The 22,219-nt window shown below is 35.2% G+C and overlaps 1 protein-coding gene across 13 annotated transcripts in view; it reads left to right on the top strand.

Moving 5' to 3' along the window:
* The window catches only part of LOC103031569 (uncharacterized), a 54,358-nt gene extending 43,692 nt beyond the window's left edge, over positions 1 to 10,666 (top strand). For 10 of the 13 annotated variants that reach the window (XM_049468188.1, XM_049468190.1, XM_049468178.1 and 7 more), the window contains exons 4-7: positions 1,782 to 1,844; positions 3,627 to 3,728; positions 5,837 to 5,926; positions 7,737 to 10,666. In XM_049468188.1, coding sequence (XP_049324145.1) covers positions 1,782 to 1,844; positions 3,627 to 3,728; positions 5,837 to 5,926; positions 7,737 to 7,927 — 446 coding nt within the window. In that variant the 3' untranslated portion in view covers positions 7,928 to 10,666. The remainder of the gene's footprint in view (positions 1 to 1,781; positions 1,845 to 3,626; positions 3,729 to 5,836; positions 5,927 to 7,736) is intronic. The other 3 variants (XM_049468187.1, XM_049468186.1, XM_049468185.1) reach the window with 1 other exon arrangement.
* The last annotated feature ends 11,553 nt before the right edge of the window (positions 10,667 to 22,219 follow it).

Consider the following 22,219-nt stretch of genomic DNA (forward strand, 5'->3'; position numbering starts at 1 on the left):
TATTAACATGTAATACACTGTTTATAAACATGTATAACGGTAGTCTTATTCTAAAGTTATACCGAACTGTTTAAGTAAGATTATGCTGTATAGTGTTAATATAGGTCAAGCTTTTAACCCCTTGAAAGGCTTATTTTTTATTATTGTCTTAATATTATGTAAAGTATTAAAGTTTTTATATACTACTGCTATCTAGTATAAAAGTGTCTCTTATACTAACGCTAATGCTGTGTTCACATGCTTCACTTAAAAAGTCAAAAGTTTGGACACACCTCGTCTCACACCTCGTCTAAGAAGATGTTCGTTATTTTTGTATAATTTTCTACACTGTAGATTAATACTGCAAACCAGAATATGCTTTATATAAGTAGCTTATTTTTACTTTAATGCTTAGCCCAACCTGGAATGGTCCTCCAGCATTCTTGAAGGAGTTTCCAGAGGTTCTGCCCACTTTGTATCCTGTATTTTTCTTAATTTGCCATTTTAGTTGTTGACAAGCACAGGGTTTGATGGTTTAGCTGGTCTACAAACATACAACCATCACCACAAACATCAGACTGACTGACCGTAATTGGCCAGGCTGGTTAACAAGACCAAGAATGACAAGAATGACCAAAAAACAAATGAATTATACCCTCCACTGGTCAGGAGCTGGTTAAACCACCAGTTTTACCAGTATAGAGTGTGTTTCTTTATGTTTTTTTCAGCAGAAAACCTCAGCATGGGTTTGGGTTTGTGATCGTTGAGGCACTAAAAAAACACTTTTTATTTTTTAATATTAATGTACAGTGTAGGAAAAAAACAAATAAAGGAAAAAATGACTTTTGACCTTTTTCGCTGTACTTCTGCAACTCTTTACATTTCTTATATACAGCTCTGAATCAGATTCTCATTTATTTGCAGAAAATGAGAAATGTCTAAAATAAAATAAAAAGATGCATTGAAGGTCTGCCATCCTGCTGGACCAAAAATGATTAATTCTCTATGGCATTAATTACAATATATTAATTATATATTAATATAGCACCATTTCTCCCAAATTCCAAATAAAATATTGTCATTTAGAGCATTTATTTGCAGAAAATGAGAAATGGCTGAAATAACAAAAAAGATGCAGAACTTTCAGACCTCAAATAATGCAAAGAAAACAAGTTCATATTCATAAAGTTTTAAGAGTTCAGAAATCAATATTTGGTGGAATAATCCTGGTTTTTAATTACAGTTTTTTTCATGCATCTTGGCATCATGTTCTCTCTCCTCCACCAGTCTTACACACTGCTTTTGGATAACTTTATGCTGCTTTACTCCTGGTGCAAAAATTCAAGCAGTTCAGTTTGGTGGTTTGATGGTTTGTGATCATCCATCTTCCTCTTGATTATATTCCAGAGGTTTTCAATTTGGTAAAATCAAAGAAACTCATCATTTTAAGTGCTCTCATTTTTTCCAGAGCTGTACCTAAATATATAATATGTTTTGAGTGTTTTCTGCCTGATTTCCCCATGAGACACTGATTAGCATGGTGGTGGTGTATGAGGTGTTAGTGTGTGTTGTGATGCACGGTTTGTGTTGGTCATCCTCTAGTCCTTCATCCTTCATCAGTGCCCACAGGATGCTTCCCTCAGTGGATGAAGGCTGTAGAAACGAGGAGGTGGTCACAATGTTATGACTGAACATTGTGAACTGAACACAGCATTAGATTTAGTATTAAGTTAGTTGGAGCTCCATAAGGTGGTCAATCTAGAACTGAATCCTAGTGATGCATAATTGATGTATTATTGCAGAGACTACGACTGCGGCCTCAACTACGAGTGCAATGACCACTACGACCCCACCTCCTTTCAATGGTACGAGTTCTGCAGTATCCACCACAATGAATGAGACCACACAGACCACACCCTCCTTCTTAACAAATATCTTCAGCAGTCCTCAATGTAAGTGAAGAGCTTCATAAAGGCACATATGGCATATCAACCATCCCCAAAACTCAGTGGCAGAAAAACAGTGGCAGCTTAAGTGGCTTGGGTATCAAACCAACAACCTAACTGTCAACAACCTAGTATAATGCACCATCTTTTGGAAAACCCTGATATGCTATGAGCAGAGAGTATTAGGATCTTGCTTATTGGCCCAAAATTAAATCAGATGTGAGTATAGAACCTACAACCAACCATGTAATCATTAACCCAAAAAAGCCACCCAGCTGAGATCAGAAGGCAATCACAGACACACAGAGATGAACAGAGCTTAGAAAGCTAGGTTATCAAACCCACAACCCTACTTCCAAGAACCTAGTGTAATGCACCATGTATAATGCAACTTTTTCATATTTTGGAAAACCCTGCTATGCTATGAACAGAGAGTACTAGGCTCTTGCCCATGGGCTTAACACAGCTTAACAGATTTGAGTATAGAACCTACAACCAACCCTGTAATCAATAACCCAACCAAACCTCCCATCTCTTGGAAAGCTGGGATCAGAAGGCAATGAAATGCACACATAGATGAACAGAGATGATTAAGGGCTTGCTTAAAGGCCCAATAGTTAAAGCTTATGAGGTTTGGGTATCAAACCCACAACCCTACTGTTAACAACCCAGTGTAATGCACGTTTTCGAGAAATCTCAAGACAGAGTGTAGGGTTTGATATGATATGAGCAAAGAGTATTAGGGTCTTGCTCACAGGCTTAACACTAGAAGCTAAACAGATATGAGTATGGAACCCACAACCAACCATGTAAACAATAACCCAACCAAGCCTCCCATCTCTTGGAAAATTGAAATCAAAATGAAATGAAATGCACACATAGATGAGCAGAGATGATTAAGGGACTTGCTTTAAAAGGCACAACAATGGGAGCTTAGAAAGTTTGGGTATTAAACCCACAACCCTACTGTCAACAACCAAGTGTAATGCAATCTTTCGAGAAATATCTATACAGAGTGTAGGGTCTACTATGATATGAGCAGAGAGTATTAGGTGTTAGCACTAGAAGCTTAGCAGATGTGAGCATGGAACCCACAACCAACCATGTAATCAATAACCCACCAAAGCCTCCCATCTCTTGAAAAAATTGAGATCAAAACGCAATAAAATGCATACAGAGATGAGCAGAGATTATTGAAAGGAGCTTGTTTAAAGGCCCAACAGTTGAAGATTAGGAGGTTTGGGTATCAAACCCACAACCCTACTGTCAAGAACACAGTGTATTGCATTTTTTCAAGAATCCTCTAGTCAGGAGTGTAGGGTTTGATCAATGGCTTAAAAGCTTAGAAGTCCAGCCATGTAATCCATTACCCAACAAAGCCTCCCATCTCTTGGAAAGCCACACCCTACTCCAGAGCAATTGAACCAACACACATGTGGTCACTAACCACAAATTACTAAACTCAAGGTGTGATTAGCCATCATGTTTCAATCCAGCTACTGCTTCTGTGGTTTCCCTTCACTTATTTGGTGTGTCAGAAAAAAATCCCAGCATAACTTTTCATTTATAATAAATTAATGTATTATTATTATAGGCTGTGTATCATTGTTATCACTGTTGTTGTTGTTAGTAGACATACTTTCTCTTGAACCTGCAGTTCTGTTTTTAATAATCAAACAGAATTAACTTCTCTTTTCTCAGACTTACTTCTGATCATGCTGGGCTTGTTTGCTGTATTGCTCATCGTGGTTGCCGTCATAGTGTGCCATATTTACAGGAAGAAACAAGCTCCAAAGACCACAGGTCAGTTTATGTGTAATTTCTTACTGTCACACTTAACTCTTAGAACCTGACGGATAGATTTTACCTACAAATATTGATTACATCCCAGTGCGGTAAAGCATCTGCAAGAAATCCATTGGGAAAACATCTAAAAAATAAGATCTCTTTCAAATTTCCTTATTTTATTCTTCCATTATAACTCTATAACTATTTATTTATCTTTTATCTTATTTATTTGCTCAAACAAACATAATCCGTTATATTTACATTCACTCTCAAAATATGTGCAATTTGCTTCAGACATACAGTATTTATGTTTAAAATCAAATAATATAAAATTAATGCCCTCAAACTAAAACTAGGTATGGCACTACTTTATATATTTTTATTATATTTTACTTGCACATTTTTACTAAGTACTTATTTTGCACTAAACATTTTTATTTATTAAGACTAAAATAAAGAAATACATTTTTGTATATAGTTTTCATAGTTTCTCCTAAATAAAAGTGTTTTTTTCCCATCATTTTGTGGAATAACTCTTTATTATAATATTTGTTGTTATTATTATAAGCCACAGAATACAGAAATCTAGTATAGTGAATCAGTTTTGTTATTAGTTGGAATATTATTGGCCATATTGGCCCTGATCAAAATACTGAAAGGCATAGGCTGGTGTGATTTTTGATTATCAAGAAAAGTAAAATAAATCCCCCTGATGCTGTTTTTCCATGTATTTTGTTAAAGTAACAATTAATAATCCATGTAATGAACTCAAATCATCAATATTCTTATGCTTTTAACTCATAAACACTCTAGTCTAACCATTTTTGAAAAGATATCTTGTGTGTAAATATATTTAAAGTCTATACATTTAAAAATAAGTATCCAGTTCCAGGAAAATATAAAAATTTTGCTTCCTTTTCCATTTTAAATGATGATATTTTTGAGCAGCCGTATGTCTTCTGGAGTAAAAGAGATCAGGGCATGTGTCTGTCTGATATAAATAATAAAGACCTGAAAGAGGAACTGTGTCACGTCTTGGCCTCGTCTCGTGTCTCTGTGTGTCTTCCCCACGTGACCTGTGCTCCCCTGTGTCTCCCGTCTCAGTACTTTTCCACCTGTGTCTCATTTGTAGCTCCGCCCCTTCCCCAGGTGTTTCTAATTATAGTGTGTTTCCTGTTTCTTTAAATAGCCCTCCTCTGCCACTTTGTCTCCGTCGGTCTTTGCACCTTCCACTGTCGTTTGTCTCTCTCTGTGTTTAATAGCCTCTGTTCCTCACGCCTTAGTTTCTGTATCTCTTGTTTATATTTCTAGTTTCTTGTTTATTTCTGTGTTCCCTAGTTCCTTGTAAATACCCCTGCTTTGTGTTGATTCCTAATTTAGCCCCTTGTATATATTCCCTGTTTGTTTATCATTATTATTATCTCTAGTTTGTTTGTTTTAGTTCTCTGGTTCCTCTCGTTTGTTTTCTGGTTATTTTCAGACATTTAGTTTATTCCCTAGTTCATTGTATATATCTCCCTGTTCCGTGTTTTAGTGTTTACTTGTTTCTTGTTTCTTTGTTACTTGTTATTTATTTATTAAATTATTATTTATTGATTTCACCCTACCTGCACTTGTGTCCGCCTCCTCGTCTCCCTGCCTGGGTCACCCCCATTTCCTGACAAACTGACATAAACGAAGACAAAAAAACACACCAAAACAGGCTAGAGTTTTAAGAATTAAACCATTTTCACTTCAATCTAGACAGTGGGTTTAATAAACTGGGAAGTGAACCCACAACCATGTAATACGAAACTCAACACTGAACCACATTTCCTTGGAAAGCTGGGGTCAGATTGCAAGGCCAAGGCCTATATGTAATTCATAGAACAGGTAAAGGTAGAAAAGATGAAGGGTCTTGATCACCTTAGCAGATGTTGGGTATTGAACCAACGTTCAATAGCATTTTTATAGTCTTACAGTATTTTATATTCTTATCATATCACTGGTCACTTGAAGATTGGTGGACCAACCATTGGCTACCTCTATACCCAGAGACAGTATAATAAAATTCCTAAATGTTATGAATAAAAAGACGAAATGCATCAACTTCAGCTCTTAAACAAACATGTTTTCTTCTGCAGGATCACCTCAGAATGGGGAGGAACTGCTGTATGTTCAGGTCAATCATAAACCCAAACCCAAAGACGGGGAGGAAGGAACCAGCAGACCAGGTAAGGACCACAAATGTAGACTGGGGGTGTTTTCACAGCTGTATTTGGTTTCTCTGGTCCGGATCAGTTGATAAGTTTGTTTAGTTGGATCGTTTCCCACTCGGTTTGGTTTGTTTTCACACAGGTGCAAACCTAATTGCACCAAATTAACTGCGCACAAATAAACTACACAAGCATGTCGTCTTCTCTGATTGGTCAGAGCAAGGAGATTCTGTGTTCCAGACTGAATCTGCTTTGACAAAGTACGCTGTAAATTTGCTGAAACAGACTGCAGATGAATACATGGTAAACGGAGTTGTGCAGCTGCGAGCAGTGAACGCAGCACATGCAGCATTCAGTGTGTAAACAGCATGGAGCAGCAGCAGAGACTTAAGCAGAGTGCTTATTCCCGGCTGTGGTAATTATCTGGCGTTATCTGGCTAATATTTTAAATGAAACCGTGCCTTATCAGCACTTAAGCTCAAATAAAAGAAGTATATTTAATAGTTGGGTCAAATTAAGACCTGATCATGTTCTCAGCACAAACAAACCACTCTCTCTCGGTTCTCAGAGTGGTTATTTTTGTTCTCACCACAGTGTAATTACTGTTTTCACACAGTCCTAATAGTGCTGATGAGAAAATGGCCTGAAAATTAAATCAAGGTTCTTGTTATGAGTCATTTTTCAAGAGCCCAGCATCTCCAGAGGGTCCAACATCGTCCAAGACCACCTCTTCAGTTCTGGGATTTAAACCCATGACCTGCTGGTGGCCTATTCGCTTTTCATTCTTCTTGGCTAGGTTGTTAAATGTTTGTAGCTTTGAAATTTTTCCCGTTCGAAAGGTCCTCAATTCTTTTAGGAGAGTATGATGTTGTTAAGTGGTTGCCATGGTGTTGCTAAGTGGTTGCAATGTGGTTCACTGAAAAAATTGAGTAAAATTTACTTTAAAAAAGTTTCACAACTTTCTGCATTTGCTTTTTTTAAGTAAATTTAATTTCAGTAACTTTAACTTGGTTTAACACATGGATGCCATTTAATACATTCTTTTTAGTATACTATATTACATGCCATCCATGTGATAAGACTGTGTAATATGTGTGTTTTAACTACAAATATTTAAGTTTCAGGAATTATACTATATTATGTATCATAAATTATTTGCGTAATATTGTATAAATGAAGTAATTGTAATTAGGTAATATTGTATGCAGAAATTAAGTAAAGGTTGCTAAAAAAAAAGGATTGATTAGTAAAAATAAATGAAGTAAAGTTTACTAAAAGAAAGGATTGATTCAGTAAAAATAAATGAAGTAAAGTTTACTAAAAGAAAGAATTTATTCAGTAAAAATAAATGAAGTAAAGTTTAATAAAAGAAAGAATTGATTCAGTAAAAATAAATGAAGTAAAGTTTAATAAAAGAAAGAATTGACTGAAGTTCAGTTCACTTATGTAATATTTAAGTCTTGAGTTGAAGTTACTAAAATTTATCTGAAATTAAATTTACTTAAAAAAAGCAAATGCAGGAAGTTGCGGAACTTTGTTTAAGTAAATTTTACATTTTACATCATTTTCTTTAGTGTTGTTAAGGGGTTGCTAGGTGGTTGGTATGGTGTTGTGTCTCCTGACAAGACACAGCTGTTAGCTGTTAACTGAGAGCCATTCCGGGTCACTTTACCTCATAAAGCTAACTGAGAAAATGCAGATTTTTTTTTACATGTTTTTCTTTATATTTTGTTTGACTTTAGTATTAATCTATAAGGCAGAATATTTTACCAAGCGTCAGAGACCTGAGGTCAGTGTGTCAGAGATTTCTTTGCTTTTTTATCTGCAGCTCGAGTTCAGGAGGAGGAAGTGGAGTACGCCTCGGCCGTCAGGCAGCCCAAGCAGAAGAAGAAGAAGAAGAAGGAGCCGAAGGAGGAGGAAGTTCAGTACGGAGAGGTGGTCTTCAAAACCCCCGCCAAAAAGCAGCGAGAGCAGCCCGAGGAGGAGTGCGTTTACTCGCAGGTTCAGCACAAGCGGTGAGGACCACCCGCCAGCGCTAGCGCTCGGTTTACCGTCAATCTGAGAAACTCATGATCAGAAAACTGATTATGTTAGTGGTGAATGTTTATGGGTGCTTCTTAACATGTTACTGTTTTATTTATACATTATTATACCATTAATTATAAAGCTATGTAAGAAATGTACATTTTATGTTTGATAAGAAACATAAAAAGGGTATTTTTTTTTATTAATGTGTAATAAACCCTTAACTAAGTATCAATAACACATTAACTACATATCAGTGCATTAGCAGTAGTTTTAGCTTCATGAGTGAGGCTAAATACATTAATCAAATCTTAACCCAGTCTTACCCAAAGCCTAATTCTAATTCTAATCCTGGCCCTAGCCCTAATTTTAACCTCAACTCAGAACCTGATTCTAACCTCAACCTCAACTCAAAACCTAAAACCAAACATCATTCTAGTCCAAGTCATAACATTACCTTCAATTAAAACATGATCCTAAACTCAATCTTAACCCTTAATTCTAACTTTATCAATAACCTTAATCACAAACTTAATCCTAACCATCATCCTATCCCTGATTCTAATATTACCATCAATTACAACATAGTCCTAAACTCAACCTAAACCCAAATTTTGAACTTAAACTTAAACTCAATCCTAAACCTAATCCTAACCATCATTCTATCCCTGATTCTAACATTAAATCAATTACCCTCAATTAAAAAATAGTCCTACAGTGTTACTTAATTGATTCTAAATAAAATTATTCTAGGTGCCACAAAAAAACCCAATTTTAATCCGTTTTATACATCACAACTGATATGAAAGACAAGATAAATAAAAAATATATTGTTCAAAAAGAGAAATTATGTACAGACAAACAATGAAATATATAGGAGGCATCCTGTATATGCAGAATTAAATGTGTTTAGAAGTTAGAGAGTTAGAGAGTTAAAAGTGTAGAGTTGTATCTTGCAGTTTTGTGAGAGAATAATGAGGATGTGGTTTTAGATGTTGGGTAAAAAAAAAAATGCGGATGTACAAATTTCAAAGGTGTCTTGCAGTCCAGTGTTGCGCAAAAGGCAGAAAAATAGTGACTAGATAAAAAAAACCTTACATAAATATGTAAATATAGAGGATAAATGAAATATTATGTAATTCTTTTATCACTAAATGTTGTACAGCACTGATAATAAACTTATTATTAATATCCAATAGCTATTTATATTCATTTTTCAACTAAAGTATTTGTGTATATTTGCATTTTATAATAATATTAAAAAAGCAGTTTGTGTTTTGCTGTGTAGCTTTTAATCTGTAATTTTAATTTTATATACAGAGTGATTACTAAATAATTTTAAATGTACATATAAGTTCTGCATTATGAATTTGAGTTATGTTTTGTTAATGAATGTTAATGAATTGGCCACTTTAGAATACATGTGTAGTTACACATGAATAACACATGTAATAACCATGTAACTATAAGTAATAAGCAGAGTATTAGCATGTATAAATGTATTACAGTGATGCAGCTTCTTTAAATACGTGTGTATCAACCTCAGTTTTGAATTGACTTTGTGTAATTGTACAAATGTATTTTGCTCATTTTAAAAGCTTAATTTATTTAATGTGCTTATAAATGTGCAATAAAGTAAAGATAGTTACAGATAAATGACCTTTTACTTAGAATCCTACATATATACATACATTAGCACATTTATACATGTAGTAACAATGTAATTATTAGTTATAACAAAAGCATACATGTAATTATATGTATTAGTATGCAACTGTGATGCATCAACCATCAAACCACCAAACTGAACTGCTTGAATTTTTGCACCAGGAGTAAAGCAGCATAAAGTTATCCAAAAGCAGTGTGTAAGACTGGTGGAGGAGAACATGATGCCAAGATGCATGAAAAAAAACTGTGATAAAGAACCAACCAGGGTTATTCCACCAAAAATTGATTATTTCTGGACTCTTAAAACTTTATGAATATGAACTTGTTTTTTGTTGTTCTACAATGTTCTACTTTTTTTATATTTCCGTCACACTGCACGTGCTATTGTGAGCTGCTTACTGGTGGTCACAGCTGTTGCCATTCTACACACTCGTTCTCATTAAATACTCATTGTTCCTTTAAATTAAATGAAAATAATAAGTTAAAACCTTTATTAAACAAAGAAAAAACGTTAAAATGCCATTAAGGGAGTACCAGCCAAATAAAGGCCTAATGTGGGCCTGGCATTAATTAACAGTACTTTCCACAAAATGCCTTAACTATTCATTAATCAACACTAGTTAAGACATTATTAATCATTACTAATTTTAAAATCAATATATTAATTCATTTCTATTTTCAACATTCTTAAAGTAGAACTCATAATAAAGAGTACTAACCTTTTCTACCTCTCCTGCAGCTTTCAGAGATACAGTAATTTAGTGTTTTTTTGCCCAGAACTCTTTACAGCATATTTTGCATATATACTTTGGAGCATATTTTGCACCAATAAATCGCATTTTTACACCGTTATCCAGCTCAAAGTAGCGCCACACCTCATTGTTAGAATCCGGAGAGCTCTGACATTTAAAACGAGGCATTAATAGCTTAAAAAGTGCACAAGAAGCTTATTAAAAACCACTGTTTACATCTGGTAGTGCGGCTAAATCTCTGGGCGCCGCCATCACTGTACTGATAATACTGTAACATAGACATAAATACATAGACTTTGCATAGTCTGCCTTCTGTTGTCAGGGGCGTAGCAGCAAATTCTGGGCCCTGTACACTCTCAATGTCAGTGGGCCCCTGTCCATGCCAGTACACAATGAACGTGGATTTTCATGGGCCCCTCTTTTTACTCGGGCCCTGTGTAGTCAGGTCCACTTTTCCCCCCACTACCACGCCCATGTCTGTTGTTTTAAAGAGTTCTGGGCAAAAAGCACTAAATTACTGGATCTTGGAAAGCTGCTGGAGAGAGGAGTTGTGCTCTTTAGCAAAGGAAATAATTTTTTTCTATGTTTTGCTACACCAAAAGTCAATTTCACACCAGAGTTTTCCTTTAAGCATTAAATTTGGTAATGTTTAACAATGTCTTAACTAGTAGCAATTAATAATTAGGTAGGAAATCACTTACTTATTGTATTTATACAATGTTTGTTGCTGTCATAAGCTCTGTTAATTCTTAACCCTGATTGTAAAATGTTACCCAGCACTGTAATAAAGCTGCATTGTTATGCACTTAATGGGTGTCTATAGATTTAAGCAGAACTGTATTAGTAGCAGCAGCTAGAGGTTTAGCAGAAGCGCTAAACCTGCAGATGCTGAAAGTGTAAAAAAAACTGTATCCAGACGAGACGTGGTGGTTCTGGTGGTCTGCTGCTTTTCTTCTGCTTCAACAACAAAAAAAAGACGGAAGTAAAAACTCGCTTCATTTTTCCACAAAACACTTCTGCTTTCCATCACACGCTCTGTTTCTGACTTAAAACTGTCGCCATCAGAGCTGCATGAGCTTCTTCAACATATTCAAGATCAATCAGAAGTCTGGAAATACCCTTTTTCATTCAGTGCTTTCCTTTATTTGTTAAGGAACATATATTTAAAAAATGATTAGACAATACCGTCTTAAAAAAACAAACAAACAGAATATACTGTATGTTATACTCTAGATTCTTTAAATTGGCACATTTCGCTTAAATGACAGATTTGCGCATTGGAATACTATGGATCATATCTTACAGTCTGCACAAGGCACGTCTTGATGCTCATTGCTATCTTACACCCCGCCAACAGTCTATTTTTAAATAAAAAAAATGGTGTTCAGGAAATGAGGTGTGTTCAGGTACATTTCTGGAGTTTTATCTTGTTTATCTTGGTAACAGAAAACACAGGAGCTCCACTGACTGAATACAACCTAGACAGACGCCAACAGTCAGACGTTCATCGCTATCTCGGTAACACAGGCGCCGTGCCGAGCCGAGCGTACACCCCCACTTATTACACACACATGAACACACAGCAGCACAAACCCAACTTTTACATCAACAATAAACAGAATAGTAAATAAAATAACATTGCTGTTCCCGTAAATGAGCTGCTGGAGCTCCTTCACAGCGTCAACCAGCAGCTCAGTTTCCTCTGCTGAGAAGAGTTTGTTGGACACGTCCAGGTAGCTGCACCGTTACAATAGCAATCCACCAAAGTCAGAGCTCACCTGGTTCTACTCTTAAAGAGAATGATGAGCGTTAAGAGACATTCTGATTGGTTTATTATTTCACGTTACACTCAAATTAACCACCCCCATGATTAATTAAGAGAATTAGTAGAATATGACTTTTGAGTGTTTCGAGATGTACACAAGTTGTACTTTTCCCATCGTTACGATAGCAAAGACACACTGACACCTTACTATATACTGTAAATACTGTATAGGGAAGCTGGTCAGAGTTGATGGGAATATAGATAGAGTTAAATCCTGTTAAATCCTGAAAGAAAACCTGTTGGAGGATGCAAAAAGGTTTGAGACCTTCCAGCAAGACAATGACCCTGAGCATATAGAGCTACAGTGGATAAATATATATAAATATATCCATTTAGCTTGTGACTTAAATGCTAAAAACATCACTATACTAAGAGAATGCCAATAGTGTTAAACTGAAATGTGCTGCTTTAAACAATATAAAGTATAAAGCATATAAACTATATACATTTTTATGAGTTTCTTCATAGATTTGATGACTTCAGTATTACTGGACAGTGTGGGAAATAATAAAAAAGGATAAAAAACACAGAATGAGGAAGGGTGTCCAAACTTTGGAAATTATTGTACATAAATAGAAATATGATTAAAAAAAATTACAAATACTTATGAATTTTGACATTTAAGAACCTTATACAGGGATACAGAAAAAAGAAAGTACGGTAATGATAATGTTCATAATTAATGAAGCCCCTCACATACAGCATTTACACAGTAATATATTGAATTAAAGTGATATTGAGACATCAGCTAACATTACTATTCTAGCCCTATACTGCTCATATCTTTCAGTTTGTGAAGCGATAGTGAACAGATATTGAGTTTGGTAAATTATTTCATTTCATTTGTGTGAGTAAAGCGTGAAAATGAACTTAAACATGCAGTTTTATGCTGTTTTTTTGGCTCTGTGTTGGCATTGCATAGAAAAGCTCTGCTTCGGACTTGCCAAAGTTGCTGAAAAAAGCTTTGGATTCTTAATGTATGTTTTCAAAATGTATATATATTTAATATATCCATTTATAGAGTGGTGGGGGTTGAAGGCCAGTGCTGGGTAACCTTTAAAAGAGGTATAAGTGATGCAGTCACATTTTTACTGTGTGCTTATTTCTTATCCTCTGTTTGAGTAGAAGTGTGTAATTATGTGTAAATGTGCGTCATTGCTTTAAAAAAAATGATTTAATTTATATTTCTGATGTACGCACAGTTTGTTTGGATGTCTCATGAGCTTTATGAATAAATGTGATCTTGGTAATTGCGTAATTTTGTGGCGTTTTTTTTTTTCATCATAAACTGTGTAATGGAGAGGAGTACATTTGAACACTTCTCACAGTCTTATCTATTTAAACTTAGATTTTTATCGATGTGGGGAGATTATTTTGACTCATGCTTGGCTTCCTTCCCTCACAGGCAACTTCCTGAGACGATTTAAAATAGCCTCATATCACCACCAACAAACGCCCACACTTACCTCCTTACCAAAGTACAGAAACTCTAAGCATTTTAATATATTTACATATATGCATAAATTCCCTATGCCTTTTTTTGATTTTATCTATAGTTTTTTCAGCATACTAATTTCTTAGGCATCCAAATACTTGTGGCCACTTAGTGCATAAAACATAGGAGGAGGAATGTCAGGTATGTTTTTTCTCCCAAAAACTAGTTTGTTTAAATAATGAAAGGAATCTATTTTTAAAGGTCACCTTCCGTCGTTTTTTCTTTCATTTTAAAATGTCTAGTTGTGGTCTCTAGTATGAATGAATGACATGTGAGCCGTTTTTGTAAAAAAAAAGTGCTCAGGTGTCTCTGTATAGCTCTTTTTTAATGGACTGTTTTAGGGGTGTGTCCAAAATGACCGGATTCCAGCTTTGCTCATGAATATTCATACATGCAAACAGCATGCAAATATCTCTCCTCTGATTGGCTAGGAGCACTGCGACGCCCCTCCACCGCTCTGCCGCTCACTGCCTCCCACCTCCTAACTGATGAGCGGTGATGTTGCGTCGCTTCAGCTCCGCCTCTGGGAGTTTCTCGAGCCAAGGTGGGCTGGTCTGTGAGTTTCTGCCTACGTAGGCAGAAAGATAATTCAAAATTCACCCGTTTTTCGGAGGGGGGGAGGGGGGATTTCTTTGCTTAGCTCCTGCAGACAATGGGGGCTGCAGAACAGTTTAATGTGCAGGTGTACACATTCAACTCGGAGAGACCTACTGTATTCCACAAAAAACAAGAAAAATCGGATTTTCGCGGAAGGTGAGCTTTAATTCCTAAAATTAAATACTATAAATACTATATTCTCAATCTTCCAGATGGATGGATGAATGGATGGATGAATGGATGGATGAATGGATGGATGAATGGATGGATGAATGGATGGATGAATGGATAGATAGATGGATAGATAGATGGATAGATGGATGGATAGATGGATGGATAGATGGATGGATAGATGGATGGATAGATGGATGGATAGATGGATGGATAGATGGATAGATGGATAGATGGATAGATGGATAGATGGATAGATGGATAGATGGATAGATGGATAGATGGATAGATGGATAGATAGATAGATAGATAGATAGATAGATAGATAGATAGATAGATAGATAGATACTTTATTGATCCCGAAGCAAAATCTTGCTAAATTCTTAATACAGTACCACCCTGTTACTCCCATAATCCATCTGGCCTTGCCATGAGCACAATGGCCAACGTTCAACCAACCTCACTCACAAGATTATAATTAAATACATCATTCTAATGCTGGCCTGGAAATTGGCATTTTACTTTTTTTTATTTTAGTGAGCAGTTCCTGATGTTAATAAATGTTTTAAAGCAGGAAAAATCAAAGACCAAAACCAACTTTAACCAGAATCAAACTGTGATGTTCTAGATATGTGGTTCTGAAGACCATGTTTTAGACCATGTATTACTGAAATCACCCAAAAAATCTAAAAAATGCTCAACACTAGTTTTTAATCCATTCAACCCTTTCAGACACTGCCTCTATTAAAACGGACATTATGTTTTACATTTTTTAGGGTTTTTTTGTTGCACAAAACACTAATTGAGACTGCTGTCCATTAGAATAAACTGTATAATAAATGTAAAAACTGTTTGATATTTTTTAATTAATTGGATTTATTTTTATATAGATTTTATAATAGAAAATTATATGTCTTGTTTTGTTTTCATTACAGACAGAAAACATATTATCTTATATTTTCCATCACTGGAACATAATTCAGGTCTAAAAGGGTTTAATATAAAAAAGAAAAAACTACACATTATACAGGATACTTAAACAATCAGTTAAAAATCATATTGCTGAGCATTTATATAGGGAAGGGTTTGACAACAAAAATGTAAATAGAATAAATAAGTAATTAAAAAATAAATGACAGCATTTTAATATATATAATACATTTAAAAATACTACTGAGATATAAAACAAACAAGTTAAAATTAATAAAAAATAAAAATAATAAGGTAAAGAAAATCTACGGTAATAGTTATAATAAAAATTCAACTACAGATAAATAAATAAAAACTAAACACATAAAAGAGTAAAATATAAACAAGCAATAACTAAAAACAATAAAAGAAAGGAAATAAAGAAACAAAAAAGGAATGTGAAAAAACAGCTAAAACAAATCTAAAAAGTTAACTAAAAAACAACTAAAAACATACCAAAGATCATAAAAAACTAAAATCAGCTAAAACAGTGTCAGGCTGACTGTAGGTGGCTTGAGTCTAGGAGTTTAAAATGACTGAGTGACCCATCCTACCCTGAACAGACTAGTTAATGATAACTAACAATTAATGATAAAAAGTCAGTATGCATCCAAATAAGACTGATCTATTCAAGGGAATAGTCCCACAAGCAATAAAATCAATTAGAAAATTGATGCTAAAATGCTAGTTAGCATTCCTATAAGCTCCTATATGATCAGCAGAGGAGAGCTCTCTGTAGTCTCTCTGTAGTCTGAGGCAGGTGGATTAAACTGGACGATGGGCGGCTGATCTGTGGTGGGTTACAGCAGAACCTGAGGGCCGAACCCCAGATTATTCTGCGTGATGATAAGGAGAGGGCAATGTTTTTTTAAGCTTTTTACTCTTTAAGTAAAAGTGTAAAAGAACTGGATTCAAAACTACTTAAAGTATAAAATTAAAAGTAATGTAAGGAGAAAAAATAAAGACATTAAGAACAAAAGCTTAGGCCAGACATCCCACGATGCAAAAAATAATTTTAGGGAGGGACCCTCGGACCTGGAGGGAACTTTTGCTCTTTTGTCCTTGCTTGTGGTGGTCCTGATGAGTGCCAGTTCCATCATTATAATTTTTTACTTTCAAAGTTCTTGAATTTTTCTTTTTGGTTTGACTGACCTCCATTTTTTCTTAAAGTATTTTTCTTTATTTAGTTGAGTAGTTCTTGCTTCTCATAATCTGGATTAGAACACTACTCAAATAGGGCTATTCACTGTTTCTAAGTTTGTTTACGTTTTCCTTCCTGGTGTGATGTGTGTCTCATGAATATGTTTTCATTTTTATGTTAATGTAAATTTAAGTCTACTGGCTATTTTAAGCAGCAGTATTTTATGCATTTCCTGTGGACAGTTGGTGGTTTAACAGTAACTGAATATTTTTTTAATGGTTCATTTTGCTGAGTTTTATTATTATATAACACCTTTTTGAATCCTGCAACTCAGAAATAACCCAAAGTATGAAAAAAACTGAAACTAATACTATAACTAATAAAAACTAAAACAAAAAATAAAAACTAGTAAAATGATAGCAAACCTGCTGTAGTTTGTTTTAAGTCAGTAACTCAGAGGAAGTAGCAGGCTGTCTAGCGTTTCTCAGTGTCTTTAGCTTAGCGTTTATTTCAGTAGCTCATTTACAGTAATCACATGCAGCATCTTTGCGTCTGGGCATTAATGATACGCTATACCTCATTTTTACTAAGATCACACTTCATATCATGTGATCTGTGTGAGTTGCTGTCGTTCGCAGGCGTGTTACATTTATAGCGATGGAACAAATAAGCGAAAGATAGCTAAACCCCTCGTGAAAGCGGCCGAAGCTGTAAAATGTGACGAGTCATGCTATTTCCTGTGCTACTGTCCGCAGAAGAAGAAGAATTCAAAAATATCTAAATCGATGCACAGTGAAGCTGGTCAAGCTCACTGCATGGGGGGTTGGGAGGTGGCAGAGGGGGGCAACTGCCTCCCACTGGAGCCTCTATCGTTTAAGTAGCCCTCTACAGTGGCAAAAAAGAGACAAAATGCCCTAAAAACTCCCCTTCTTGTTCTTTCAAAAAGTGATTAAGTGCCCCCTAGCTTTCCAGTTCTTATAAATTATGCAGATGAGCCTTAAAGTAAAAAAATGCTGGTAATCATTAAGATACAGGAGGAAAAAACAGAAGAAGAGTTCACAATTGTCAAAACTGATGCACAATTAAGCTGGTCAAGCTCATAGTGGACTCAAATTGCATGGGGGTTGGGAGGTGGCAGAGGGGGGCAACTGCCTCCCACTGGAGCCTCTATCGTTTAAGTAGCCCTCTACAGTGGCAAAAAAGAGACAAAATGCCCTAAAACCTCCCCTTCTTGTTCTTAAAAAAAGTAATTGCCCACTAGTAAAGTGCCCACTAGCATTCCCCTTCTTATAAATGATGCAGATGAACCTTAAGATAAAAAAATGCTAGTAATCATTAAGATACAGGAGAAACAAAAACATGATAAAGAGCCAGTGAGGTGTCTTTTTAATGGAGAAGTGGAACAACCAGTGGATTAAAAATGAGATGAGATTAACTGTATTTGATGATAAAATACAAAAAAATACTCATTCACATACATAAACCTCATCTATTCCAGCCATTTATGTTTTCTGTTCTAGCCACACCCCCTCTAGAATGTAGCCTTGTCATGCAAGTACACTGTAATCCATAAATTAATTTAAAAACAAATAAATTCCAGACATCCCAAGTTGCAAAAATTAATTTTAGGGAGGTACTCTCAGATCTGGACTAGATAGTTTATATATAGTCTATCTGGAACCTTGCTCTTCTATCCTTTCTTGTGGCGGTCCTGATGAGTGCCAGTTCCATCATTATAATTTTTTGGATGATCTTCGCCGTGACTGCGCCTGAGTATACTTTCAGAGTTCTTGATTGCATTTCCTGTGGACAGTTGGTGGTTTAACAGTAACTGAATTTTTTAATTTTTTTAATGGTTCATTTTGTTGAGTTTTATTATTACCTAACACCTTTTTGAGTTCTGCACCTCATAAATAACCCAAAGTATGAAAAAAAACTGAAACTAATACTATAACTAATAAAAATTAAACAAAAATTAAAAACTAGTAAAAAGATAGCAAACCTGCTGTAGTTTTTTAATAGTTTGTTTTAAGATATTAACTCAGAGTATATCCCAAAGTATGAAAAAGCTGAAACTAATACTATAACTAATAAAACTAAACTAAAACTAAGCAACAATCAAAATACAAAAACTTAAAAACTATTGCAAACCTGCTCTAAAAAATAATTAAAACTAGTTTTAGGTGACTATACTTCATAAAGCTGACTGAAAATCCAGCAGAGATGTGTAAAACTGATTATTTAAGCAAGAGGAGCTACTTAGAAGAATATAAAATATAAAAGCTAATCAGTTTGTTTAACCCTTTTTTTGTGTTTTTAAGTTAGAAGCTAAATGGGTGAAGAATTGTAGTAGTCTGAGTTTGTTGGGCTGCGGCTGCAGATGGATCAGAATTTAGCACTTCCTCTCAGATCTGATATTATCAGACACAGACAGATACGTCTGACACACAGAGACGCCGAGTCTGATCTGATATGAGGGACTGAGGGAGACACAGATAAAACTGAGAGGGACAGAACTTTAGACCCCCTATTATTACTGGACAGACTGGATTCTAACTGGCTTTTAACTGGGATTAGTGGCGTTATTCTGTATTTATTTTCTAAAATACCTCCACACAGGAAAAGCTTGGCAGGAAACCATCAATAAAAAAAATTAACACATAAATAAATTTAATTTTTCTATCCCCTTTTAAAAGTATATTTACATGCCTTAAAGTTTTACATTAAAGTAATGATTAAAATAATGATATGTAGCTCCAGGTTTTAGGTATACTTTATGTTGATGTTAGGTTCAAGTTTTGAGTTAAGATTAAGATTAGGCACAGAATTAGATTTAGGTTATAGACTTCAATCACAGTTATGTTCAGATTTTGGGTTGAATATAAGGTTAAAATTATGTTTGGGTTTATACAGTATTTTGGGTTAAGTTCAGGTTTAAGTTTTAGTTTTAGTTTAATATAAGGTTAGGTTCAGAATTAGATGTAGATTATTTAAAGATTTGACTTTAGGATAAAGTTATGATTTGTAAGTAGATATTGCATATGTATAATCAAAATCTAATTTGATATCATCATGTACTTTTGAGATATAATGATTTGTGTAGGAATAATTATCAAAATATATAATCAATGAGAGATTATTTAATTTACCAAATAGTAAAAAAAAAACAAGGGGTTCATTTTTGGGCCCAACGTATCTACTTTTATATTAACCATTAACCACCAGGTTAGAGTCAGGACCAGGTTTTGGGTTTGAATGAGGATTACATTAAGATTTTGAGTTTTAGGCTTGGGTTTTGGGTTATGGTTAGGTTTTAGGTTTAGGAGCTTCAGGTAAATTTTTTTGCATGTAGTCACATTTTGTGCTTCTTTAATTCCCACTTGGGTCTCGACTGCCCCTATAAACACTACAAACACTCAAAGCAAGTCATTTCAGTCTGCTGGTTGAGAACCTCAGACAGCACACAGCAGGATTAGCCAGCAGACTTCTTCTGAGAGAGGGATCTGTACCTGCTGTCCGTGGCAAGTCAGCAGATGAGGGAGATTTAAGTACTTTCAAATAATGAGTTTGAAAAAGCAAACTAGCTAGTTTGTGTTTTTCATTTGACCCAAGCTAGCACTAGTTTGTGGTAAATGCTCAACATAAACATTGGGCGTGGCCAGAAATAGCTTATTTACATAAAAGTGACAGAGCAATGCCACCTGAGGGCCTGAAGATCACCTGCATTCAGTACTGAACATCTACCTTATCTTTTACACACAAGGATTTCTCCAGATTCTCTGAATATTTGATGCAATTATGGACAATTTTATATTGAGGATAATTTCTTTTTCAATTTTTCTTTATAGTTTTGCAGTTTTTTAGCAGATTGATAAACGTCTTTGCTTCATAAGAGTTCCACATTATGCTTAGTTTTATTTAAATTGTGCTTCAGAAAGGCGAAAGATGAGTAATATCAAAGACATAGCTCTGTTCCTTATTCACAAGACCTGCTTAAACCACATCCCGCTGAAGCGAGTGATTGAGTGCTGACCTCTCGGCTCAGAACGCGCTCAGACGAAGGGTGCAAACTCGACTTTACACCATTTTTTACACCACATATCGATGTTATGCTGTTTCGCACAAGTTTTGCAGAACTTGGAGACGCTGTTAAGATGAGAGCTTGCTTTTCTCAGTATTCATGTGCAAAGGTTCAAAAAAATGTCATTTAAATAATGTTCTTTAGTATGATCTCAGTGCCAGATTTCAAATGTCTACTGTATCAAACAAGACTAAAAGAAACTGCAAATAAAACACATTGCAGTGGACAAAAAAAGAGATTAGACTGGTAGTCTTGTACTAAAAATAAACTATTACTATTATATAAATCAGAGAAACCATCAGAAGATTAAAAACTAAAAGTAAAGAGACAGAATATAACATAGACAAAGTCTCTTTCTGTGCTTTGAGTGGTCCAGAAGGCTAAGCAATGTCACTATGATCAGCAGATTGATTACTGGTTTGAATCCCGGTCATGCAGCTTGCCCTTTCGTTCTCTTTGGGTGGGTACAGTAGATGGCGCTCTTTTCCCTCTAACATCCCTTCTAGGGTGATGTGGATCAGCAGAAGGCTACGTCTGTGAGCTGATGTATCAGAACCGAGTCGCTGCGCTTTCCTCCGAGCGTTAGCGCTGTGATGCTAGTCAGCAAAGACATTTAAAAAGAGGTGGAGTCTGACTTCACATGCGTCAGAGGAGGCGTGTACTTCTCTTCACCCTCCTGGTGTTGGAGCATCACTAGTGATACGGAGAGTCCTAATGAGGGGTTTGGGTAATTGTCCGTTTAACTTCAAGAGAAAATAGGGAAAAAATTTGAAATATATTTTTTTATTGTAAAACTAGTTGGTTGGAAAATAAGCAGATAGCAAAGAAAGTAGCTCTTCTGCAAAAACACTGTGCTAATTAAGCCTCAGTAGTCTAAAATTACTAGATAATAATTTGATCTAATTCTACAGTCAGCTGCACAATATGTGAAGATGCACTTAAAATTAATAAACATATTTATGCATTTTATAATATATAAAATCTCAAACTGATGCATCCAAAAGAAGACAGCAGATCACATACAGTATGTTCTGTTCAGGACACGATGTTGGTTAAACACCACTTGAACCCACCTCATCCCCAAATTTCCAACTCATCCCATTCACAATTATGTATTGGACGATTTGTCTAGACCAACAAAGCATGCAATGGATCCCACAACTCCAGACATCACTTCTTTGTGCTGTTTGTTTCAGTTCTCAATTTTAGCAAAAGCTAAGTTGCCATATAAGCAGAATATATAACTGAACTGGATGTAAAATTAGCTGACTGTTTACTTTGACCTACTGTGGCATTTTAACAGAAATGTAAATGACCAATAAAATTGGTGCAACAACTGGTTGCAACTGTGTCTGGTGGCTCCAGCAACTGGGCTTCCTAAAAGCTTTCTTTGCAACTGAGAGGGAACATTAACACAACTGCACTTCATCAGAAAGCTGAAGGATTATTTTTGGTTACGTTCTACGATTTTACAGAGCAAAAATTGCTGACACAAATGTGCAAATGCAAACCAAAGTATACAGCTTGTCTAGTGCCTGTAGTAAAGAATAAACATAATAAACATTAATGAACATTATCATCATACCT

The sequence above is a fragment of the Astyanax mexicanus genome, chromosome 19 (assembly GCF_023375975.1).
Source record: "Astyanax mexicanus isolate ESR-SI-001 chromosome 19, AstMex3_surface, whole genome shotgun sequence".
NCBI lineage: Eukaryota > Metazoa > Chordata > Actinopteri > Characiformes > Acestrorhamphidae > Astyanax > Astyanax mexicanus.